This window comes from Pipistrellus kuhlii, unplaced genomic scaffold (genome assembly GCF_014108245.1).
Source record: "Pipistrellus kuhlii isolate mPipKuh1 unplaced genomic scaffold, mPipKuh1.p scaffold_m20_p_7, whole genome shotgun sequence".
Lineage (NCBI taxonomy): Eukaryota > Metazoa > Chordata > Mammalia > Chiroptera > Vespertilionidae > Pipistrellus > Pipistrellus kuhlii.
In genome coordinates this window covers 11577382-11603643 of record NW_023425573.1, presented here as the reverse complement: position 1 = coordinate 11603643, position 26262 = coordinate 11577382, and the positions used below count along the sequence as shown (strand labels likewise).

At 39.1% G+C, this 26262-nt stretch overlaps 1 protein-coding gene across 4 annotated transcripts; it reads left to right on the top strand.

The window, feature by feature from the left end:
- The first annotated feature begins 6389 nt into the window (after positions 1 to 6389).
- Positions 6390 to 25418, top strand: SGO2 (shugoshin 2). 4 transcript variants are annotated; one of them, XM_036421749.2, is made up of 9 exons: positions 6390 to 6544; positions 8771 to 8905; positions 10925 to 11100; positions 12116 to 12193; positions 13714 to 13799; positions 16012 to 16238; positions 17214 to 20390; positions 22321 to 22468; positions 24959 to 25410. In XM_036421749.2, the coding sequence occupies exons 2-9, from the start codon at positions 8773 to 8775 to the stop codon at positions 24972 to 24974; spliced, it is 4041 nt and encodes a 1346-aa protein (XP_036277642.1). In that variant the 5' UTR covers positions 6390 to 6544; positions 8771 to 8772; the 3' UTR covers positions 24975 to 25410. The 4 variants fall into 4 exon arrangements, with proteins under 4 accessions (XP_036277642.1, XP_045431378.1, XP_045431379.1 ...); XM_045575422.1 differs by lacking the exon at positions 6390 to 6544 and adding an exon at positions 7400 to 7691 and having other exon boundaries at positions 24959 to 25411; XM_045575423.1 differs by lacking the exons at positions 6390 to 6544; positions 8771 to 8905 and adding an exon at positions 10373 to 10591 and having other exon boundaries at positions 24959 to 25418.
- The last annotated feature ends 844 nt before the right edge of the window (positions 25419 to 26262 follow it).

Sequence of the window (26262 nt, the reverse complement as noted above, 5' to 3'; positions counted from 1 at the left end):
GCCCGGGACACCCCCATCCCTCCCCGTCCCGCCCCCGGACTGGTCCCGCCCAGACAGCGCCCCGTCCCCGGATTGGTCCTACTGAGACTGCGCCCCGCCCCCGAGTTGGTCCCACTCATACAACGCCCGCCCCCGGATTGGTCCCGCCCAGACAGCGCCCCGCCCCCGGATTGGTTCTACTGAGACTGCGCCCCGCCCCCGAGTTGGTCCCGCCCAGCCAGCACCCGCCCCGGGCCTGGTCTGGCCGCTGGCTGCGGGCGAGGGGAAGGCGTGAGTCAGGGGTCTTCAGGCCTCAGCCCTGTGAGTTACATCCTTCAGGGAAAGGAAAGGCCGGCGTTGACACGGGCTGGACGTCGGCGGCGGCTGCTTTTAAATAGGAAGAAAACCGAAAGTGTTAATAGTTACAATGCATTAGGACGTTTTCGCACCCCTGGGGGAGGGCCCTTCCCTCCAAACCCAGCTGCTCAACGCCAAGATTGATTAACATATTGCACTTACAATAGATGCGCCCATTCGGATAGTATTTGGAATTTGCAAAGCTTTTTCACACGGAGCATGCTTGTTTCATATGTGAGACGGCCCGGTATTTTTATTCCCGTTAGAGCAAGCAAAATTGAGGCAGGAGCAACGTTTATTGAGCATTTCTGTACACCTGACATTCTTCCAGGCCTCTGTGTACTATTTCATTTTCTCTTTCATTTTCCAGCTTCACTGGGCATTATGCAAAAGACTGCTAGGTGCTTCAAGAAGAATAAAACACAGTTCTGTTTTCAAGGTTCTTTCCCCGAATCCATAATAATTGGTTCCTAATTCCCCTTCAGATATTAATAGTTGGGTGAGAGAAGGCAGGTTTATCCAACCTATAATTATTGACCACTAGCTATGGACTAAGCACTGGGAGTGAAGGACTGAATATGACAATGTCCCTGACCCATGATATGGGTGTGTTTTTTTTTTATTATTACAGTTCACAATGATTATATAATAGTTATAAATTCTATACACCAAATAATTCAGTAACACGTGTTTAAAGCAAAAAAAAATCATAGGATATTTAAAGACACATTGATAGAAATACACTAGTAGTAGAAAAGTTTGATATGTCACGTTTAGTACAATAGACTGGTCAATAAGATAGATCTTATGGATATACATACTTTATACCCTGAAAATAGAGAATACAATAGTAACAATGAAGATAAAATGTTGTTTCAGATTGAAGTTTTCAAGAAATGTGCAAATCTTATATGAGGAAAACTTGAAAGCACCCTTTAAAGTAAAAAAATAGACTTGAACAAATGGAAAAATATTCCATAACATAAATACATCCATTTTCTCTAAGGTGATTTCTAAATTTAACAAATACCAATAAAAATACCAAGATTTTTATGGAGCTAGACAAGTTGACATTAAAATTCATATGGAAAAATAAAATGCAAAAATAGCCAGGTAAACAGGAAAAAGAAAAGTTTATGAGCTAGTCCTATCCGTCATTAAAATACACTATAAATCGGATTTGTTTATCTACTCATGGCAACCGGTGAGTGAATAGACCAGTGGAATAAAATAGAAAGTCCCAGAAATATGTCTAAATGCATATGAAAATATAATACGTGATAAACATAGTATCTCAAATTACTTGGGAAAAGATGGAAAATTTAATAAGTATTGGTAAGGCAACTGGCTTATATTTGGAGAAAGATAAAATTAGAACCAAGTTCCACGCTATAATCAGGAATAAACTCCAAATGGGCCATAGCTATAAATGTCAAAAATGAAACCATGTAAGTACTAGAAGAAAGTATGTATAATTTTTTCTTTCATCCGATATTTGAAAAGACTCTAACTATGACTGAAAATTCAGATCCAATAAGCAATAAACTTGCTGAATTTGACTATGTCTTAAAAAAAAAAAAACCTTTTGAACAACAAAAAATAAGCAAAGACCAATTACGAACCAGAAAATATTCTCCCCTTCACGCACACACATTTCTCAAAAATATGAAAAGATGTTCAAATTCACTAACAAGTGAAATTCACATTAAATCTACTCGGAGAATACACCTCCAAAAGTATGACAAAGTTAGACCTTGTGTTACCGGTGGAAGTGGAGTTCTTGGGCTGCAGTGGGGGAAACAGTTTCCTGAGGGCCCCACGGGTGGACGTGTTTTTGTGGAAAGCTTTACTGATTATGTAAAATTAAGGGGGTTCCCCTTTGAGGTCCCATCTCTGTCCATCCCGCCAGGGAAAAAGCCCAATATTGTCTGCAGCAGGGCCAAAATAAAAACCAATATCCAGCCCTCGCCTTTTTGGCTCACACAGAGCCTGGGCCTGTGGACTGAAGGGTCCCAGGCTCCATTTGGGCCAAGGGCACATGCCTGGATTATAGGCTCGATCTCCAGCAGGGGGCATGCAGGAGGCAGCCAATCAATCATTCTCTCTCATCATTTATGTTTCTATCTCTCTCTGCCTCTCCCTTCCTCTATGAAACCAATAAAAACATATTTTAAAAAAAATAAAAACCAGTATCCAGAGTTTCTGCTCCATTTTACAGTATCATCCAGTCCAGCATCCTGCCCATGGAGTTTGAAGGGCCGTGGCCCACGCAGTGCTTAAGGTCACATGGCGGGCAAGTGCGGGTCATGGAGTAAGAGAGCAGGCAGGCAAGGCAGACCAAACTCTGTACTTGGAGATTTTAACTTTCCAAGATCTCATGCTCTTGCCAATGATCTTTTCCCAGGCTAGACTGACAGCCAAGAGCCATCCCTACATCCCCCAGCTTCGCTGCTCATGTGTCCATCTCCCCTGGGTGCCATCCCTTCCCCAGTGAGCTGCAGGGAGGGGGGCGCTAGTTCCCTGGAGTGGGAGCTGTGTCTTCCTGGTGAAGCTGCCCCGATGGCCATGCTTATAATGTCTGGCCTCCCCTCTGCTCTCTTCCTATTGTGAATGTTGATAAACTAGCTAATTGCCACGATAACGGTTAGGGTCGCTGTAGGAGGAACACATGAGGCCAAAAGGGGTACAGAATGATACATTTATTAGGTAATCTGGGAAACCAAATGGGCTGTGTCCCGAAATGGCGCCAGCACCCAGGAATGGGGAGGCAGAGGTTTTAAAGGACTCTGGGTAGGCTCTTTCTGGCCTGAGAAATCTCTGGGCGGGTCCGGATCCTGGGAAGGTCCAGAGGGGAAGGATAATGAATGGTCTTAGCAAGTGGAATGTGGTCCAAGAGAAAGGGAATGTCGTTTGTGAAGTGGTTTAAAGGGCAGGTCCCAGGGGAGGGAGTATTGTATTGCAATTGCAAAATGTAGTCTTGTTTGCAATCGCAAAATATCAGAGGGAGAAAAATAAATTTCTATAAATAGGAGAGTATGTGAATAAACTGGGACACATACACACAATGGAGTATCATGAATCTGTAAAAAAGAAAGAGGTCATTTTCTGTGGATTAATGTAAAATGATTCCTAGGGTATTTTTTAAATGACCAGCAGGGGGTATCTGTCACTGGTGCATCTGGGGATGGGGAGGTGGTATCAGTTTCAAGCTAGGCAGCGCCAGGGGCAGCCTGAGTTGGATGGAGTGGAGGTCCTGTTGGACTCTGCGCATGACCCAGGATAACAATCATGCTGCAGAGTCCAACTGTTCAATCTCTGAGTTCTTATGTCCCAAAACAGACAGCGGCCCCACTCACGTGTGTGCCCAGACTTGTGGTTTTGGGCATTCCGGGGCCCCTCCCAAGGGCATTCCCATTACACTCATCAGCTCAGCCTTGGGCATATTGCCACTTAGCACTCTGGTGAATGTCACGGCTGACGGCAACTCCATATCGGATTGTCAAAAGTGTTGGAAAAGTCTGCTCCACTCTTGTTCTATACACAGGCCGTACTGGTAGCATGATTGTGGCTCAGTCCTTCTCGGTTGCCATGGCCCCTCATTCTCGCTTGTTTTAAAGCCTATATTTCTACCCTCTCCAGTAATGCTTTAAACTACCCATTGTCCTCTTCTGTGTCTATCAGTCTGGGTTACTCAGTGAAATTCAACTTGCCAGACCCATACAGATGATCAGATCAGATGGTTTCCTGAAATGTAAGTCCACTATTTCTATTGTACTTTGTTCTATTAGTTTGTTGATTTGCAGTGTGTCTTCTATTTGGCTCCTATTCAGGGAGGACATTTCTCGGAGGATTTTTGTTTTAGTAATGCTGAGATGTTAAAGGACATTTTTGTTGTTGTGCTGTTTGGCTGTTAGCCTTCCTCTTTCCTCCCCTTTACTCCTTTATTAGTGTGGGGAGTGTGGATCAGGATAATCAAATTTTAATACACCAGACTCTACCTTTAGATAGAGGAAATCAGGCAACTAATGAGTGTAAGAATAAAGGAAAACGAAGGGAGAAAAGCAAAATCAGTTCTTTGTGTCAGAAAGTATCACAACAGAACTGTGAGTTCATTTAATTTAATTGGTTTATTTTATAGGTAAGGAGTTTGCAACTAAGAACATATCAATAATGTGTATTCAAGATACAAATGACTGCATCTCACACCTAGTCCAGGGCTCTATCCATAATAAGACCCAAATGACCTGAAAGCAAGCTGAATCAGGTTAAATTAAGTAGCCCAATTAAGTATACTTTTATGGTTGTATACGATAAGAATTTACATTTCCAAGAGATTTTGTAATTTAAAAAGCCCTTGGTTCATGAAATTCTCTCAACTTCTTTGAGATAAGATAATCAGCACTTTTAAAAATTTATTTTTTTTATTGATTTCAGAGGGGAGGGGAGAGGGAGAGAAACATCAATGATGGGAGAGAATTATTGATGGGCTGCCTGCCGCATGTCCCCTGCTGGGGATCCAGCCCACAACCCAGGCTTGTGCCCTGACCAGGAATCAAACTGTGACCTCCTGGTTCGCAAGTCAATACTCAACCACTGAGCCACAGCAGCCAGGTGATAATCAGCATTTTTTTTAAAAAGAGATGTTCATATTTTGTCTTGATGAAAATTTTAACAACTCTTCTACCTCTGACTGCCCTGTCTCACTTTCTATTTGTTTTGCTAATGAAATTGTAGCTACAAAATGAGTCAGGAAGAAAGCAATATTAATATATTGAACAAAAGGGTCTGTTAGCCAGGCTGCTGTGGCTTGGTGGTTGAGCATCAACCTATGAACCAGGGGGTCAAGGTTCAATTCCCATTTGGGGTCCCCAGTAGGGGGCGTGCAGGAGGCAGCTGATCAATGACTCTTTCTCATCATTGATGTTTCTATCTCCCTCTCCCTTCCTCTCTGAAATCAATAAAAATATTTATTTTTTAAAAGGATCTGTTGATTAGAACCATCATAAAAATATATTAGGTGCTGTTATTAATCTCCATTTTACAGATGAGGAAACCTCATCCTATCTAATAAAGAGGGAATATGCTAATTGACCCTCACACTGTTGCAAAGATGGCAGTGCCCACAGCCAATAAGGATGGAATATGCTAATTGACTGCCACGCCCTCAAAGCTGGTGGTATCCACAGCCACAAGATGGTAGTGCCCAGTCCCCTCAGCCCCCAGCCACTCAGGGCCGGCCTGAGGTGCAGGCAAGCCTTGGATGGAGGCTTCCCAGGCACCCACGGCCACCCAAGGCTCAAGTAACCAGGGCCTGCTGAGGATTGCGCTGCCGGCAGTGGCAGCAGCAGAGGTGTGATGGGACGTTGACTTCCCCTGATTGCTGGGTCACCTCCTGCTCCTGTGAGCTCCCGGATTGTGAGGGGGAAGGCCTGGCTGAGGGATCCCCACCCCCCTCCAGTGCATGAATTTTTATGCACCGGGCCTCTAGTATATATATATAAAACATATATAACATATGCAATATGTAACAGATCGAATGTTATACACATATATTATGCATATATAACATATGTGACATGTATTACATATATATGTAGTTTGTGTATAATGGCAAATGCCATTCTTGTACATTTAGCTAAAACAGACCTAAATATTGATGAGATCCAGAATTTACAACGAAATGTCACTGCCACTTTTCCTCAGAAGGTTAAAAGGAAAATGGGGCTGGGGGGGAGGCTTTTCAGTGAAAAGGAACAGTGCCAGCACCACAGGGCAAAGCAGCCCAAGCAATGCTAAGATGTGGATGGGCGGGCAGGCTCCCAGCAGCTTCAGAGACACAAAAACTTCCTGGCGGGCGGACTGGAGGCGGCGGTCAAGCCTTTCAGGCATCCTGCTGATGGCGGTAATTTTGTCCCAGGATTACCTCCTTCTTCCCCCGCCTGATGCCAGCGCCGGGACCCCAATCCAGCCCGCGCGGCGACCCTTCCCCTAAACTGGGTCCGCAGGCGCCCAGACCACGCCCCTCCCGGCCCGCGCGAGGCCCCGCCCCTTCCGCCTCCCACTTCCGGGTCCGGCGCGCTTTTGCGCCGGCTTCTCGGAACCTGGTTGGCTGGTGTGGCAGCCGCCAACGGCCGCGGCGTTTAAACCGGAGCCTGGAATGCGGCGCGCGGCTCCGGGACGGGGTGGCGCCCCTCTCTCGGGAGAAGCGGTAAGTCAAGGGCCACCGGCTTTCGGCCCGGCCGTCCCGATGGCGGCGGGATCCGCGTCTTTCCCGGGCGGAACCTCCCGGCGGCGGCGTCCTCTGGCGTCTTCGGTCAGCCCAGCCCCGCGCCCGGCGCTCATCGCGCCCACCCTCCGCCCGGCACCCCTCCGTCCGTCCGGCTGGTGGTTCGGGGAGGACTAGTTGGCATCTAAATCGCTGTCTCTAGTCCCCGGGATTTGAACGCCCGGCTGGAGCGGGATAGGGGGCGGGGAGCGAGCCGCCGGGTGGAAGGTCAGCTCCCTGCAGGGAGGGGTTTCTCTCTGGCCACTGCTCTGCTCCGTGATGGTGGGAGTGTGCAGCCCGTGGAGCGATGAGCCATCTGCCCAGGGAGCGTAGAGGCTGCTCACCTGAGTCCTCCAAGGAGCCCCCTCCTTCGGGCGCTGGTGCAGAAGGGAGGCTAGCTGCGGGAGGAGGGGTGGAGCCTGGGAGGACCTAGAACTTGAACTGGGGTTTCAGGTGCAGGGAGTGTTTCAGCAGGGAACAGGGACCATGGATTCTGTGGGTAGGGGGTTCCATTGAGAAACATTGGGTGTAGAGAGGAGTGTTTCTGCTTTAGAGATCAGCTGAGATGCAAGCCAGACAGGAGCCACAGAGAAATAATACTTAGGAAATGTTCAGGGAAGAGATTGAGGCTAGAGGTTGTTGGGTGGTTTTTTTTTATTTATTATTATTGATTTTTTTACAGAGAGGAAGATAGAGGAATAGAGAGTTAGAAACGTCGATGAGAGGGAAACAAAGATCAACTGCCTCCTGCACACCCCCTACTGGGGATGTGCCCGCAACCAAGGTATAATACATGCCCTTGATCGGAATCGAACCTGGGACCCTTCAGTCTGCAGGCCGATGCTCTATCCACTGAGCCATACCGGTTTCGGCGAGGCTAGAGGTTTGGATGGGCTGTGAGTTCCAGAGGACTCTGCGAGTTGGACTAGGGTGAGACAGGGAGACTGCTGTAAAACAGGACCACCTACTGGGTGGCTTAAAACAACAGGAATGTATGTCCTCACCGGATCCGGAAGCCAGAAGGCCAAACCGAGTGTCATGGAGCTGAAATCAAGCTGTCTGCAAGGCTGCTCTCCTTGGGCGCCCCCAAGTGAGCGTTCATCCCTCACCATTTTCTAGGTCTGGTGTGTGCCTGCCAGCCTTGGCTTCTGGCCACATGGGGGGGGGGAGGGGGGCACGCTACCTGGATTGTCCAGGGTGATCTCCCATCACAAGATCCTCAATCACAACGGTAAAGACCCCTTACCCACGTTATGTTTACAATGACATAGCTTATCTTTGGGGATCATTTTTCACCCTACTGAAGGGCCAAATGGGGGATGTGCAGAACTGGACAGGGACTGGGGTGAGGGTGCTGTGAGTGGCCTGGGAGTCTGGGGATTCTTGTGTGATTGACCGACAGAGCATCGTGAGACAAGTCCTGTGGACTCCATAGGTAGGCAATGGGAGAGGCTGAGTATCGGGGGTTAGGCAGGTGGGGGTGGCAAGGTTTCTTCTAGATCTCTGCAGGTGGAGGCAAGGAGGCTTGGGAGGTTGGACTTGTCCAAATAGGTGGCTCAATTTCAACTGCATTTTCTAAAAACATTTTCAGGTCCTTTTCCCTTGGACTAGGCAGAGTTCATCACTTTCTGGGCCATTGCATGTTATGTCTATCATTCCTGGCATGATCTGAATGTCTTCTAGTTAATTCAATAGACCATAACTCTAATAGACAAATAGCCAAGTTTAAATTCCCTGCCTACTCTTCCAACACCTCCTCCAACACTCCCTCTCTTCTGTGCACATCTCTAAGGTTAGGCTTCGTATATTGTATCAAAAAGTGCCCATACCCACATGAGATTGTGCATTCCATATTCTTATACAGCCATATCCTGTTTTCTGTCTCCAGTTTAGCCTAGCTCCTGGCATGAAGATAAAATAATACAGGTTTAAATGAAAAACAGTCACTTATCTTTTTTTTTTTTTTGGATTCTATTTTAAACCATTTTTAATTACATTCATAATCTCTGGTTTTATATAAGGGGTTTTATAGATATGTATGTACAGACAAATTATATAATTTGTCATGATTGTTACTTTTTAGAATGTATCAGTTACTCTTTTTTTTCTGTAATCAATACTATGATTTCCTTCTTTCTTTCTTTTTTTTTTTTTTTTTTTTTTTTCCAGAGATGGATTATCAAGTAACAGAAATGGGATCACTTTTCCCCTCAGGAATTAAGAGGCATGTGAAAGACAAAAGAATGTCAAAGGCCGCTAAGTTGAATGTTTCTCTTGCCTCCAAAATCAAAACAAAAATAATAAGTAAGTGCCATTGGTTTTACATATACTCACATTTTTACTTTTCCCTGAAGCATTGATGAGTTATTTTATATTTTATCAAGTATAGAAAATGACTATTTTTGTAAACTGATGCTTCCACTCCCCTCCCCTTTTATTCCTTTCTATTTCCTTTAACTCCTACTAGTTGAATGGTTATGATGATTTTCCCCAGTGGTGACAGCTGAATTCTCACCAGTGAGCTTGGTGCAGCCTAAGGCAGCTACCTCCTAAATGGCAAGGAAAATACCAGTGTGCCATTCCCGGAAAATATTTTAAAAAGTGGTAGATGGTTGTGGTATGCTATAGCCATTGGCTGATGGGTAATCTGGAGGGGTTGGCCCACGTAGGCTGCTGTAGTGGGTGATCTTATAGCCAAAGGTCATTAGGAGGCACTGAGCCCTTTGGAGATGGTCTCATGGATTCTGGAATTAGGATGTCAGAAGGCAAAGAAGAAAAAGAAAGAAAGGGGGAAAATTCCCAAGATAAGTTTTTAATGCTTTTGAAAATTGTCTCAGTGGGTCACACCCACCTTAGCAGGAGTGGGGAAGGCACCTGCCAAGGGTAACAGTGTGCCTGGGAAACAGCCAAACCTTCTGAGTGTCTTTAAGTCGTAATGTGGCTCCTGCCCGGGTGTCCAGGGCCGTGGGCTGTGCCAGACCACCTCCTGCAGAGCTTATCTCCTGTCCTCCGCAGGACCATGCACACCCGCTGCTAGGAAGGAGTGTGCTGACTTTGAGGCCTGCCACAGGAAAAAGCTATTCTCCTTTCGCTATGGAGTCCTGCTGGTGCTAGTGTGTTTCCGTCTGAGGTAGCTGTTGGAAACTGCTTTCTCAGTGCCAAAGAGAAAGTACATTTGGACTCTTGTTTTTTACATTCCCAGACTTTCCCTGAGTATTTTAAAAAATATTATTATTTTTCAATAAACATTTTTACATATATACACTTTTATTCAGTGGCATGTAAATCAAAATTATGAAGACATGAGTATGCTCTAAGTGTACACAGGGAACATACTATATTTAAGGTGAGATTTACCAAGGAATTCACAATTAAATTTCCTTCCTAACAACGGAAAGCATTTCTGACATAAATTATGTTTACACAATGCTTGTAAAGAGGGGGTCTGGTTTAGATTGTAGCAGATGCCCTCATATACGAGGGAGGATATTTGGGATGGAGGTAGAATATCCCAGGGTTTAGGTGATCTATCCCACGTTGTAGTGAGTATCCCACGTAGGGGTGTCGAACTCAATCAGAGAAGGGGCCAAAATCTAAAATCCAGCCTAAATCCCAGGCCGAATGGTTTACTGAACAGTCATAAACTGTCATTGTGATGGAAACGCAGTGGAGTGCAGTGATGACAGCGCGGTGCGGGCCACATTGCAAGGCCTGGCGGGACGGATTTGGCCCGCGGGCCTTGTGTTTGACACATGTGCCACAGGGTGTAAGTGATTATATTGTACAACATTGCAGTAGATATGCTCCCTTTCACTCGAGGTTTTGAGAAATGGACTCTGGGAGCATTAACTAATGCGTTCCATTCTGGAGCCATAGGAACTGGCTTTACAGTTTTTGCAGACTGGCCCCCTAATGTCTATGGGGCATCTCCAGTTAGAGCTGCAGGATCAGCTTCTCCATTCCACCTCCTAGCCAAAGGCAGAAAGGAAGGTAGGGCAGCAGAGATCAAGATTTAGTGGCTGGTCTAGTTGTCTAGAATGCTGTGTCTGTAGAAGAGTCCTCTGTTTCCTAACGCTGTATCCACAGACATTGTGCCTTTCTCATTATGCCTTTTATTCATCACCTACATGGCTTTTATTTCTTCAGTCCCGAACTCGTAAGTACACTTTTTTCAAAACTATGTCTGTATTGCCATTCTCTTCTTTTCCAACCTACAGTTAAAACTTATAAAGTGAAATGCATTTTTGTCTAAAAGTTTTACTAAGGAATAGGAAATTTTGTTAAGGTATATGTTCAATATTAATTATTAAATTTTTTTTACAGATAATTCTTCTATTTTCAAAATATCTTTAAAGCACAACAACAGGGCATTAGCTCAGGCTCTTAGTAGAGAAAAAGAGAATTCTCGAAGAATGGCAAGTGAAAAGATGTTATTGCAAAAAGAAGTGGAAAAGTTGAATTTTGAGAACACATTTCTTCGCCTAAAGCTAAATAACTTGGTATGAAAACTATATTATGTTTGAATTCTAAATTATAACTAAAAATCTTAACTATATTATTATAGAAGCTCTACATATGTTTTTCAAACCTCCAATTATGAGAAGTTATTGAAAGAGCATGCATTGCTCATGGGCAAACTGTAATAAAATAGGTGTCTTAAGTCTACATTCTAAATATTTACTGCACATTATGCCGAAACCGGTTTGGCTTAGTGGCTAGAGCGTCGGCCTGCAGACTGAAAGGTCCCAGGTTCGATTCCGGTCAAGGGCATGTACCTTGGTTGCGGGCACATCCCCAGTAGGGGGTGTGCAAGAGGCAGCTGGTCGATGTTTCTCTCTCATCGACGTTTCTAGCTCTCTATCTCTCTCCCTTCCCCTCTGTAAAATATCAATAAAATATACTTTAAAAAAAAAATTTACTGCACACTAGCATAACAACTTGAATAACCTTTGATTGCTTATCATAAGCAAAGCTTTGTGCATTACTTCATTCCTCAGTGAATGGGAAGGAGTGCCTAGAGTACTGGTATTCTCTAGCCTCCATGTTTCACTGACTTTACGCCAAATGGAATGAATATTGTAGACGTTGCTTTTCCTTCCAATTTGCAACTCTGTCCATAGACAGGGTAGTAAGTTCTAATTATAAGCTAGGCTGCAACTATAGATCTAACTATAAAATAAGCAGCAATTAATTTAAAAATGGAAAAATGACCTACTACAATTGAAGATTAAATTCCTGTGGCTGACAAACTATGTTTACTTGCCATATAATGTATTATCATAAGAAGATAAAAAATGTTTGTAGAAAAATTTATGACTGATAGTTCGAAAGCGTTCAAAATGTGTGCCTATTTGAACTATACAGTATAGTAACCTTTGTAATCTCAATTTTTAATCCATTGTTGTCTCTTATTTTTTTAAGTCTTCTCAGCTCATTGTATTCATAAATGTATGATTTCATAAACTCCACATCTTAATTGTTTAAAAGGGGTCTTTTTTTTTTTTACTTATACAGAATAAGAAGCTTACAGAAATAAAAGCACAATTGAACAATAGTTTGCTAACCGCACTTGAAATGAGCAATTTTTCTGAGGTAAGTAGAATTGTGTGTAAGTAGTGCAGTTTTTTAGCATTACTGAGAATAGTTGAAGTTAGTTAGGTAGCCTCAAGATTAGAGATTCATATTTTAACTTTGTGCAAAGAAATGATAATATTCATTTTAATGGGCTAATAGAACATCATTTGGTATAATTGATTATTGTAATTTTTACGTAAAATTTAATTTTGATTAAAAGTAACACAGGAGCCAAAACTGGTTTGGCTCAGTGGATGGAGCAGCGGTCTGTGGACTGAAAGGTCCCAGGTTCAATTCTGGTCAAGGGCATGTACATTGGTTGTGGGTGCATCCCTGAGAGAGGGTGTGCAGGAGGCAGCTAGTTGATGTTTCTCTCTCATCGATGTTTCTAGCTCTCTATCCCTCTCCTTCATCTCTATGTGATTAGAGGATACTTTCCAGCCCAATGCCTGGCTAAAGCAAACCTTACATCTGTCAGGAATGCTCTCTGGGTATTGTTCTTGCCAGGAGCTTGCATTCCATTGCGGTAGATGCAGCAAGGAAGCAATGGTTAGTGCATCTGACAGCTAACTCTGAGGACTGGTAGGAAAAACACACATTCCCCAGTCTCAGCTGTCAAATCTGAGTATGATGTAACAGTGTGTGCCTATATGACAGAGAGAGGCTTAAGGAAAGGCAAACATTTAAGTGTAAAGTAAATGATACTGCCACCAAGAAAGAGCACACTTAATTACACTTTGGACTTTTCACAGTCAGTAAGGACACTGGTATTTTGTGCTTTATGATTCACATGACCTGGTCATTTGAGTTGGGCCAATACAAACAAAAAGGCTCTGTTGGTTTTGGTTGAGGTAATAAGATTTCAGATTTCTTGGTTGTTTTTTCCTTTGCCCAAGTTCCCAGATTCCCAAAACTCTAGGATTAGTTTTGGGAGGGATGAGAGAAGAAAATATGTAAATACTCAGGAGGATTAAAATAAGATAGCAGGGTTTTTGAGTTGGCAAGTGAATCAGTTTGGGGTTTGTGAGCCTGCAGCCCCCCCCCCCCACCCGTGCATGAATTTTGTGCACCGGGCCTCTAGTATATTATAAAATCCAATATGTAGACAATATAGACATAAGCATATTTCATATATAGTTGACCTCTGAAAAATGTGTAGTTAAGAGTGCTTACCCCCACACAGTCAAAATCCACATATCAGTTAAGTTGGCTCTTTATCCAATCATGAATCTAAAACACTGTATATGTAGAGATATATGTGTGGCTATACACTGTGTATCTATTCGTATGCATAGAAGAAAATTTGGGAAGTTATATGCCAAAATGTTAGTAGTGATTCTCTTTGGATGACATGATTAAGGATGAACTATGTTTAAACTTAACACATTATTCTCATTGAACAATTAAAGATTAATGTAAGAGTTGTTCCATTACTATTGGTATTCTTGTATAATTTGGTAATTTAATAACTCTAACTTGATTTAATGAGATTAGAAATTTTGTTCTTTTTTATTTTCTGTATTTCCTCCCCAAAATAGTTCCACCAGAGTCCCTTTCCACTCCCAGCCAGCAAGAATAAACGGGTTAGTAAACAGTGCATGTCGATGCGTCTTCCATTTGCAAGGTAATTGCTTCAAAACTTGGTTAAATATTAGCCTGCACACCTCTAAGTGGACTGTGAAAGTTTTTATTTGGTTCACTTCCTTTAAACATAGAAAGCATTTTAAAAATTAATAATGAAATACTTGTTAAAATGGTACCAGCAAAAGAAATAGAAGACTAATATACCGTATTTTTCAGACCATAAGACGCTCCGGACCATAAGACGCACCAGTTTTTAGAGAAGGGAAATGAAGAAAAAAAGATTCTGAAACAAGTAGTGTCCTAAAATATTTTATGTGCATTAAAACCCAACATCACAGTCATAAACACATGTAATCAACCCTGTAAAGTAAACAGCAGCATTTAGAACCATTTTAGAGCCGGGCAAGCGCACAGAGACCACACAGAGCCGGGCAAGCAAAAAAAACTTTTTTTTTTTAAGTATATGTGTAGGCTATATTTGGACCATAAGACGCAGGGACTTTTTCCCCCCACTTCTGGGGGAAAAACGTGTGTCTTATGGTCCAAAAAATACGGTAGTAAAGTTTAGTTTTATATTTTGAAATAATAACTCAGCTTTTCCATAGATTCTAGAGAAGAAAGAGGCACAGATGGACCTTTATTACATGAGTTTAAATTACATTGATTCAGAGTACTTAGATTTGTATATAACACAATAATTTTTATGTGTTATATAATGTTTGGGTTTTATCAATCTATAGTTGCCTACTAATGTTGGAAAGAGATGGTTTGTAGAGTCTTGCTCAGATTATATCTTAAGGGCTCTGAAGAAACTTACCCTCATTCAATAACTAAGTTGTATTTATTAATCCACCTTTCCCTATGGTTACTACTTTCCGTGTCCTTTTAAGAAACTCTTTACTAATTGGAAGCTCATGATGTGTTGTTTTTTAAGCTCTATCATTTTCCCTTTCACATTTCGTTCTTCAGTCTACCTAGAATTTGGGGTGTAATGAAGGAAGACTCGATTTATTTTTTTCATATGGAAATTATACTAAGCTGCACCATTTATTTAGAAAAGACCATCTTTTTCCCACCTCATTGCAGTATATCATCTGTTTCATAAGTCAGGTGACCTGATATGTATGCATCTGTTTCTGATCTTACTATTCTAAGCCTTGGTTATTTGAAAGTGTGAATCTCCATTTCATTTATTTATGTTTTTGATCATGAATATTCTCTTGGCTGTTCTTGGCCCTTTTCATTTCCATGTGCATTTTAGAGTCAACTTGTCAATTTACATAATGCATGTGTACACACACGTATTTGATTTGGATTAAAAAGTTCATCACATTAATAGGGGAAAAGAGAGAATAGTATCTTTTCAATAGTGACAGAAAGACATTCAACAGCCATTTATGAAAAATCTTTCAGCAAATTAGGAGTTCAAGGGAACTTCTTTAATCTGATAAGGAAAATCTACAAAACTCAAGAGCAAGCATGTTAAATAATGGGGACACAATAAGAATGTTGTAACTTTCTCCTAAAGCCACAAACTATATTTAAATCCAGGGCTTCTACTAGGTACATACCCAATAGAAATGTGTGTATACATTTCAAAAGGCATATAAATAGCAGCACTATTTATAATAGACCAAAAGTAGGTAATATCACTAACTTGGGTTAATTTGCTGACCCCCTCCCACTTTCTTTAATTCATTCTTTGAATTAAAAAAGGTCAGTTTAACAATACATTTCTGTGGATTTCTGTGTCCCTCCCACTCACATAGACTTAAGTACTGTAGGAATATGGCTTCAGTTTACCTGGATGTTTTTGGAAATAGTCCAACTTCATCTCACACATACTTTTTATACAATTGTACTTGTCTGAAACCAGAGGAAGAGTTTTGGGTATTCCTTATAATGAATTTAAGGAATACTATAAATATTATATACAGGTGTTTAAAAGTATCTCTGGACTTTATTTATTTCATTATTATTACCCTAATAGCCCAACCAGTGATTATATCAGCTATCTCCTTTTGGTGCCGCTAGGGTTATAAAGATATGCATTCTTGTTTTACTCCAAGTTCTATACTATTAGATACTACCTACTTCCTACCTATACTTGTCTTCATTGAACACAAAAAGGTGCCCAGAGGGGTGGGAGAAGTTGTGGTTGGTTCTTAAATAGATTATAGAAAGGACTGTCGATGTAATTTTCTAATTTTTGTAAAATGCAAAATTTTTCAATCATTCCCACCTGCCTTTAGGGTTCCATTAACTTCAAATGATGACGATGATGATGAAGATAAAGAGAAAACACAATGTGACAACGATTTTATATCAAAGACATCATCTGATGTTCCTACTTCGGTATCAACAAGACAATCTTTATCAGTTCAGTATAATTTGGAGTTATGTCTTAAAGAAAATCAAAATGTGTGTGGTTTAGATGACTCAGAACAGATTTCTCCTATTATTGATATGCTTCCTAAAGGTGAGATTTTTAAAAAATTAATTTTGAGTATTAAATAGTTATACTTATCACATTTTCTTCTTGATATTCATGGTATATAAATTGTTAAGTTAAATCTTATGTTACAGATTTGCTCACTTCTATTTTAAAATGCTGATGAAAATTTTCATTTAAAAGTCAGTATGCTGACAAATGTCAGCTCCACAGTGCCTGATACTGTTACTCTGGAAGCAGTATTTAGAAATGAGCCAGCCTAAAGAGCTTTCCTTGACATCTTAGTTTATGAATAGAAAGATACCATATTAGTTTCACATGTTATTTTCATTTTCTCCTGTTCATAAATATGAAAATTGGGGGCCTAGATGGGTATAGTGACTTTTATAAGATCATAACCCATTAATAGTAAAGCAAAAATTTGAGCGTGCATAATAGTTGAACAAGAGAAAATGATGACATATTTTATTTAGATGGTATTTCAAAATAATTGTGTGGTGTAATCTGGCTTACGTATTTGCCATAGATTTTTCCAATTGATATATTGAATTTAAACCTTAGAATTATTTTTCCTTTCTAAAAATTTATATGTGTACATTCCATATATAATTTATAGGAACTAGCTGTCTGCTACTAGCCTTCTGATAGTATTTCTTACTAGAGTTATCACTGTTATTTGGGGTCACTTGCTGGCCCCCTCTACTTTAGAAATATATATTAATGACTCTATTGTTGACTATACTCCACTCAACTGTTGGAGCCAAGGCAGAGTGAATTCTCAGTATATATTCTCCATTGCTACATATGTAAAGTGTGAGTTAGGACTACTCTCATCATTTCTACTTTATTTTTTTTTATCAGCATAGATACTGTATCAGTAGTTGAACAGAACACATGGTTAGAAATCCTCTCTGTAAAACAGCTTTATTTCTAATCTAATTTGCTTTAAATTATAAACCTGCGACTATTTATTTCTGAATTTTGTTTCTCTTTATTCTATAGAAAACTATTCCCACTATGAACAAAGTTCCAAGAGTTCTCTAATGAGTGAGATGGAAAATTCCCAGCCTATCAGTCACAAAAAGGAGATACCATCTTTTAATAATGTAACTAAAAGGAAAAAGCGTTCATCATTTCTGGAATCAAATAATCCTTGTCCAGACGATCCTTGTGTGACAGATTTAAATCAAGAAGGGATTTCAAGCCCAGAATTAAATGGGAATAATAACATAAATGATCAGACTAATGAAAACAATATTAAAATGCAAAGAAACATACAGTGCCTTCCTGGCTCATCTGAGTCTGCAAGTGAACCTACTGCAGAGTACATGAATCAAGTTCAGGATAATGATGACACTCAGGGACAGAAAACTGTGTATGATACTGACATGGATTTAACTGCTAGTGAAGTTGTAAGCCAAATAGTTACAGTTTCAAAAGGCACTAAAAATAAAAGAAATAATAAACCAAATGACTGTGGAACCAAAACTTTCAGGAAAGTGAAAGATTCAAGCTCTGAAAAAAAGAGAGAAAGATCAAAGAGACAAATTAAAAATAGTTCAGAAATGAATGTTGAGGAAAAGATTGAAAATGAACCAGAAAAAAGAGCTATTGGCCTAAATAACAATGGGAATTCAGAAGATCCAAATTCTATCTTCAGTACCGAACAGCAGACTCAGTTGAACAAACGGAAGACAATAACTCTTCAAAATGACTTTGATCAAGATGACAGAGAAAGTACAGAGAATGGGAAGAAGAAGAAGAAGAAGAAAAGAATTCGTGTTACAAATGAGGAAGAAGAAACATATTCCTCCCAAAATTCAGATAAGTTCCAGCAGGAGAGTAAACTTGACATATGTCTGACATCTCTAGCTTATGATAAAAATAAAGCATCTAGACAGACATTTGTGATCAATAAGTTAGAAAAAGGTCAGTTATTCCTAAATCAAAAGGATCAAGAAACCATTTCTGAAAACCTAGGATTCACAAATGAATTTCAAACAGCTGACCTTGCCACCCAACATAATGGAAATTTATGTGATTATGAGACACAAAATAAGTTGGATTTGAAAAAGCATGTGACTGATTCCCAATCTGTTCAGCAACATGAATCAAAAATAATTAAGAAGCATAGGCAGAAAGCAAATCGGAAAACAGAAATAATTTCTGGAATGAACCAAATATATGGGGATAATAACCAAGATGTGCATGGCCTAGAAAAGGGTAACTTTTCCATCCACACCCAACCAGATAAAGAAATCATCTCTGGAAACCTAGATGTTTCAAATGAGTTTCAAAAACCTGCTCTTCACCCCAACAATAATGGGAATCTAAGTGATTGTGAACCTCAGAATGGGTTGTATTTTCAAAAGTTGGTTACCGAAGCATTTCCTGTCCAGCAAAATAAATCAAAAGCTAGTAATCTTAGGCAGAGAGTAAATCGGAAGACAGAAATAATATCTGAAGTGAATCATTTATGTAAAGACAAAAATATGTATTGCACAGAAAATGGTAACCCTTTTTGCCTAACCCAGAAGGATAAAGAAATCATCCCTGAAAACCTAGATGACCCAAGTGATTTTCAAACACCTGCCCTTTCTACCAAAGTTGATAGAAATCTGTCTAATTATGAGACTCAGAATATTTTGGAGGTGAAAAAGCATGCCAATGATATGCAAACTGCTTGTCAAAATGAATCAAAAATAGACAAGCTTAGGAAAAAGGTATGTCGGAAGACAGAAATAATTTCAGAAAACCTAGTCCATGAGAATGATAACAAAGATACGCATGACCCAGAAAAGGGTAACCTATTTTCTCTAGCCCAAAAAGATAAAATCATTCCTGAAAACCTGGAGGACTCAAATGATTTTCAGATAGTTAATGCTTCTCCCACAGGTAATCAGAACCTCTGTTATGAGACTGGAAACCTTTACTGGGAGAAAAAGCAGGCTACTAAGATGCCACCTGCAAAGCCAAATGGATCCAAAATAAATAAGAGGCTTAAAGATAAAGGAAGTAGGAAGACGGAAATAATTTCAGAAACGAACCAAATAAGTGAGTTTAATAAAGGTGTGCATGACCCAGAAAATGGTAACTTCTTTTCTCCAATCCAAAAGGATAAAGAAACTATTTCTGTAAACCCAGAAGTCACAAATGAATTTCAAACAGCGTATCTTTCTACCAAAGATAATGGAAATTTATATGACTATGACACCCTAAATATGTTGGATTTGAAAAGGTATGTAACTGATATACAACCTGCTCAACAGAATGTTTCAAAAATAAATAGGCAGAAAGTGAATCGGAAGACGGAAATCATTTCAGAAGTGCACCAGATATATATGGATAATGATAAAGATGTGCATGGCCAAAAAAGCTATACAAAAGACTTCAATCTTAAAGTAAGTGAATCTAAACAGAGACTTGAATGCCAAAGCATTATCAGTGGATATTGTATGGAAATCAATAGTAATGAAAAGGAAAATTGTGAGCAAATCTCCATTCCTTACAAACAAGGTAAAAATCACGGGAAAGAATCATCAGGCAAGACAAAAAACATTTTGGCAAAAAGTAAAAACAAATCTATTTTTCAGTTAACAGATTCTTCACAGACATCTCTCTCCTTAGAATCAGATTTAAAACATGTCGATAATGAAGCAGATTCTGATTCTGGTAACCAAATGGGACCACATAAGAATCCAAAGCAAAGCACAACTTTTAATAAAAAAAGTGATATCCCCTTTGCAGAAGTGATAAAAGGAGAGTGCCAGGTTAAAAGACGAAGTAAAATGACATCCAAATCAAAGAAAAGGAAGACCTTAATAGATCCTTCTCCAGAGAGCCATGAAGCAATGCACACAATATCTGACATCAGTCACGGACTGCCAGTTGGGTCTGAACAAGTAGATGAACAAAATTTGGAAAATGAGAAAACTAAGCCAGACTTTTATACAAAGATATTTAATTCCTTATCTCAGATCTATTCACCTAACGTACAAAATCCTTCCCATAACAGTGTTCATGAGGGTTCGAGACCTTTGCATATTTCTTCCAGTAAAATTTTGATTAAAGAAAATGTCCTGGAGAGCTCACCAGTCTCGGCAGTGAGTGCTGATCTGCAGGAGGATATGACAGGGACGGCAATTCAGGGCCCCCGGAGAACACACAAATCAGGAGCAGGTAGGTTAGTGCTGAAATGACCAGGTTTTAAAATGTATTTTTCCCCCACTTCACTGGTAAAGTGTTTTTATGGAATTTAGAAATTTGCCTTCTCCAAGAATTTAAAGAAAACTTAATACTTTGAAAAGATTCTGGTGAGAATGTCTTGGACATTTATGACTTGAAAAACAGATTGGGCTTTCCCAGAGAGTTGTCTGGTAATACCAGTAGGCAGATAATTTCCTGTTTTCATACGTTTGACGGAAATTGTGTGTTTTGCATATATATTATAAGGAATTGTGCTGGAATTGCAATTTGGTTTAGGATGGGATTTTGATAACAGTATATATTTAATGTGATTAAAACACTTTATGTATTTTAGAGAAATAAAAATAAATAGTACCAACTCCCTTTCCTCAGAATACACATATGTAAAAGTTACAAATGCAGTAGTAAATGCTTTACTAGAAGCACACAGATGCTAAGGGTTATAATGGGGAGTACTTTTGACTAAAGGAATTGGCAAAGGCATGAAATAGGTAGCATTTGAGGCCCTAAAGGATAGGTAGGATTTTTACCTTAAGGTTTACTTTTAGTTTTCTCCCAGTTATTAAAGTAACAGTTACTGCAGAAAATTGAAAGTAGAGAATCAGAAAATAGTAGGAAAAACAATCACCCAGAACTGCAGTCAACATTCTGGCATATGCATGCAGACTTGAATCTATGGTTTTTATTTTGTTTTTGTTTTTCTTAAAATCATACTCTATAAAACATTACTTACCTCACATTTCTCCCTTAACATTTAATTCTATGGATGTTCCTTTATTAGGATTTTATAACATTAGACATTCTCATATCAATTAAAATTTTCTAGTGGGAGCCTAACATTTTACTTCATGTGTGTGGAGCCAGGGATTTTTTTCAGTTTTACTAAGAAATAATTGACATACATCACTGTATAAGTTTAAAGTGTAGAGCACGATGGTTTGATTTATACATACTGTGAAATAATTACCACAGATTCAACTAACATCCATCTTCTCATAGAGATACATTGAAAAGAAAGAAGAGAAAAAGAATTTTTCTCCGTGTTATGAGAACTCAAGGGTTTACTCACTTAACAACTTTCTTACATATCATACAGCAGTGTTAACTATATCATATTGTACGTTACATCCTTAGTACTAACTTATCTAATAACTAGAAGTTTGACCATCTACTGCTCATTTCTCATCCTCCCTACCTCTCTGCTGGCTCCTAACCACAAGACTGACCTCTTCCTATGAGTCTGGGTTTTGTTTTTAAGATTCTACATAAGTGAGATCATACAATGTTTGTTTTTCTCTGTTTGACTTATTCCACTTAGCATTATGTCTTTAAGGCCAATCTGTGTGTCACAAATGGTAGGATTTTCTATTTTTTAATCTGGCTGAATAATATTCCATTTTATTTATGGACCACAATTCTATCCATTCATCTATCCATGGACACTGAGGTTGTTTCCATGGCTATTGTAAATAATGCTGTTAGGAGGGTGAGGATGCAGGATTTGATGGATGAGGCTATTCCAGGTAAAAGGAACTCTGAAGCATAGGTACAAATTACAGGACATACATGTCAGAGGTGTGAGCCATCTTTCATCTCTCTTCTCCATGGTGCCTTTCACGGAGCAGCCAAGGAAAGACAAATGTGAATGAATGTAGTAATTTGTGTGATGCTGTGAACTGAGTTGAACCATGAAGAATTTTTCTCAGCCTATAAGTGATTTCTGAATTAAAACTGATTTATGAATAATTGTGGTGCTACTATTATAATTAAAATTACAACTTGATTATTGTTAAGTTAAAAAAAATTGCTATCAGTGATTTTTTTGCAAACCACTAAGTGGTCCATCTGCATTTTCATATTCCTAAATATTTATAAATATTTGTGAAAATAATATTCTTTTCAGGTGCTAGAACACTACAGGACTTGACAAATACCAATTTTGTTTCAAATAACACTGCGACCTCTGAAAACAAATCAGAAGATCTTATTTCAGAGCTGCCAAAACGAAGAAGGTGCACTCCTCTCAATCTGAAAGAGCCAAGTCTCAGAGAGTAAGTGTTTCAGTGAAGTTAAAGCGATTTCAGTGTGATACTGTTATCCTCTTTCCAACATCCCTTCCTGAATTAGTGTTTGAACACTTCTGAATATCAGAAAAGTATATATTATTGACATGTAGCAATCACAGTATAATCTGAGTAAGATTTGGAGAAATGTCTTTTATTCTTTGAACAGTTTTTATAAAATGTTGCGTATAATTTACAAACTACTATTTACATATTTGTTATTCCCCTTAATTTATTTTCTACCTTCTTCCCTAAAAGTGGTTTTCAAAGTGATTTATGCGTCCTTTGGCCTCAAAAAATAATACTTTTTTTTTAAACTTCAAACATATTTCAGTGAAGAGAAATAGTACTTCCCCCATTTACCCATCCCTGAGATTCACCAGTTATTAATACTTTCCCATATTTACTTCATCTGTCTTTTTTTGTTACTGTATTTTTCAAGCAAATAAAGATATATACATTTCTGTGTATATCTCTAAAAAGTAAGAACTTCTTGAAGTTTTTGACAAAACTAGACAAAAATGATCACATCTAAAAAAATTATCAATAATTCCTGTTATCTAAGAGCCAATTTTTATTCAAATTTTCTTGATTACCTCAAAAAGGTTCAAATGCCTTTAATATGTGTTTTATTCAGAATTTCATTTTTAAAAAAGTTTAATGAAGTAGCCTGTTTTATAGAACTTGATGATATTTAGGATATATCCTTAATTTTTCTTTTCACTGTTTTATTTTTATGTATTTGTTCTTATTTATTTCAGAGAGAAAGGGAGAGGGAGAGAGTGATAGAAACATCCACAATGAGAGAGAATCATTGATTGGCTGCCTCCCCACACTGGGGATCAAACCTACAACTTGGGCCTGTGCCCTGACTGGGAATTGAACCCTGACCTCCTGGTTCATAGGTTGATGCTCAACCACTGAGCCATTCGGCCAGGCTCTTTACACTCTTAGTGCTTGCTTCTTTTATGAAATAAAACACATGGTGGCTTTGACAGGTATTTTAAAACAGTAACCAGCACGTGGTCAGTAGAACATCCCCATGGCAGTTCTTTTGAAAAAATTAATTAGGTTCTATCTAATTACCCAAAATACGGGTATCTTATTGGCTCTGAAGAGGAGAACAGAGAAGGGAAAGAAACCTTCTACCCATTAAACCCTTCTAATTTGGGACCATGTGTTACATATTTAATCAAAAAACATATAAATAAATATAACTCCATTTCTTACAACATTATATACTAGGTTAATAGATCAACCCTCTAAAGTAGAATTACTGAACAAAATATTAAAACAAAACAGACAAAACAAAATACTCCTTGAATGTATCTATTAGATAAAGAAGTGAGAAAGCTCGGATTAGAGACAAGCCAGAAATGTAAGTGGAGCCAGAAAATGGCTTTTGCCTGAAGGCGTTTTGCCTAAGCATTGGATTCAGAGCCTTATGGGGCTGGTGACAGAAGGCAGATTCTAGGATTTAGCTAAAATTAAGAGTCTAACAGTGGATCTCCCTTAGTAAAGTTGAGCTACTTTCAAATAAAAGAACAAACTAAAAATAACCTTCCCACCAGCTTTTTTTAAGCTCCAGGAAATAACTCTGGTACTGAACTGATGAGCAAAAACTGTTCTAAGAATTCGTAACCAAAAGCAAACCCTCATGTATAGCAGCTGTAATTCACAATTTCTGGAAGTCACACAAAACCATCAAGCTGAGGATTTAGTATCAGCCACTGGCTTGTAGTGCCCCCTGTTGTCTGTTAGAAGCAAATGCAAACATTTTTTAGAGGAGCCTTCCTTCATCTCAGTCCACAGGACATTTTCCACAGATAAAGCTGCTAGGGAAATGAAGCAGCAGTTCACAGCATAGAACACTGCACTCACAAGGGAACAAGAGACTAGCAAAAGCAACTGGTAGCGGAATCAGAAAGAGAATATACAATAAGAATGTTTAATGCTCAATAAAAGAGATGCTTGAAAATAAGTCAACGTATTTAGTGATAAAAGTTATAGAAAAGCACCTACAGAATGGCATAAAGATCACACATAGATTAAAGCCAAACAATATACATTTTAGGAGTGTAATAGTGTAAAGAAAAGCAAGGGAGTGACTAACACAATGTAGGATAGCAGTGACTAGGGGATTAGTGGGCTGTGGTCAGAAAGCGACACGCTGAAGGAGTCGGTGTGGTAATATTTAGCAGGTGGTACGTTCATCAGCATGTATTTAATTGTTTTAAAGTCATACTTTTTCATATATGCTCAAGTTTGTTAAAAGGAACTTATGGTAAGACATGTAATGTATAAAATCTGTTAATTAATATTTCTTACATTTTATTTATAATTCTCTCACAGAGAGTTTCAGATATATGTTAATTCCTCACATGCCACTAGTATGATATAGCAATTTTCTCCATGCTTCACAACAAAAGCATTTGTTTTGTGTTGTTATTAATTTTCTTTTCTTTTTTTTCTTTGCAGCAAAATGAGAAGATAAGGTGAATTTATGAATTCTGGTTTTTCTAAATTCTGAAACCTTGATGAGTCAAAACAGGGATATAATTAGAAGAGGAAATGCATGGAGTTTTTTTTTCTTTTCATTTTCTGCCTTTTCATGGAGTATTGATTTATCCATTTTATGTTTATATATGAGCATAATATAGCTATTTTGTAATATTACATTGTACTATAAAATTTAAAATCTTTTTTGTTATTCTATAACTTATACTCCTGCTCATACAACTTTTTCAATGTAATAGATTTAACTAAACAATAGTTGTTAACCTTTTAACCAATAAAATGTATAATAAATACTTTTGCAGTGGTTATCTTGAATATCAAGCTAACTTGTTTAGTTTTGTTTTCAAATTATTTAATATATGTAAACACATTTAAGATTGTAAAAGTCTCCTGCGCTGGCCAGTTTTCTCACCCTTCATTCTTTCATACTTTCAGAATAGTTGGTCTGTAATTACTTAAGTGTCAGGTTCTGTATTACTTCTGTTTTGTGTAACCTGATAACTTGGCTGAGGGGTTAGGTTAACCTTTCAGGCTCTCTTGAATTTGGTTTTTATAACTGTATTTTTAAAGATCACTTACCAGTGTAGTAAGAGAAAGAATTCTTACTCATTTGAGACCAATGAACATAGCTTATTGTATATTCAAATCACTAGTCCAATTCTAGTCTGCCTAGATGGGAAAGCAGAGTATCTAACAACTGACAGGGTAGACCCAGAAGTCTGTATTTTTAACAAATGTTTTAGATAACTCGGGGGCAGATGTCCTAGTATCAAACTGAGAAAAACTGCTGTAGGAGTGCAGAGTCCCACAGAACGTACTCATTATGTCAATAGTGTGGGTTGAATGGGGACCAGAGGCTTTTTTTTAAGGAACCGTTGGCACAGTGGTTAAGAGCTGGTACCCTGGCAATCTTTGTTCCCTTTCCTGTACTCCTATTACTCATTACTCAGTCTTTGGACCTCACAGTCATTCTCGGGGATTATATTTTTGTGCCTATTTCTTTTTTTTAAGAAAATTATTGTTGTTTAAAGTATTACATATGTCTCCTTTTTTTCTCATTGACCTCTCCCCAGCCATTCCCACCCCACCAGCATACGGCCTTCCCCTCCCCAACACCACCACCACTGTCTGTCCATGGGTTATGCTCATATGCATGCATACAAGTCCTTTGGTTGATCTCTCACCCCCTGCCTTCCCTCATAGGTTGGACAGTCTATATGATGCTTCTATGTCTCTAGTTCTATTTTTGTTTATCAGTTTATGTT

Bases quoted from the DNA above. Each gene is read 5' to 3' on its own strand.
- SGO2 (XM_045575422.1), top strand. From the start codon at position 7,592: ATGTATGTCCTCACCGGATCCGGAAGCCAGAAGGCCAAACCGAGTGTC. The intron at 16,239-17,213 runs GTGAGATTTTTA...TTTATTCTATAG, and splicing joins TATTGATATGCTTCCTAAAG to AAAACTATTCCCACTATGAA. The intron at 20,391-22,320 runs GTAGGTTAGTGC...TATTCTTTTCAG, and splicing joins AACACACAAATCAGGAGCAG to GTGCTAGAACACTACAGGAC.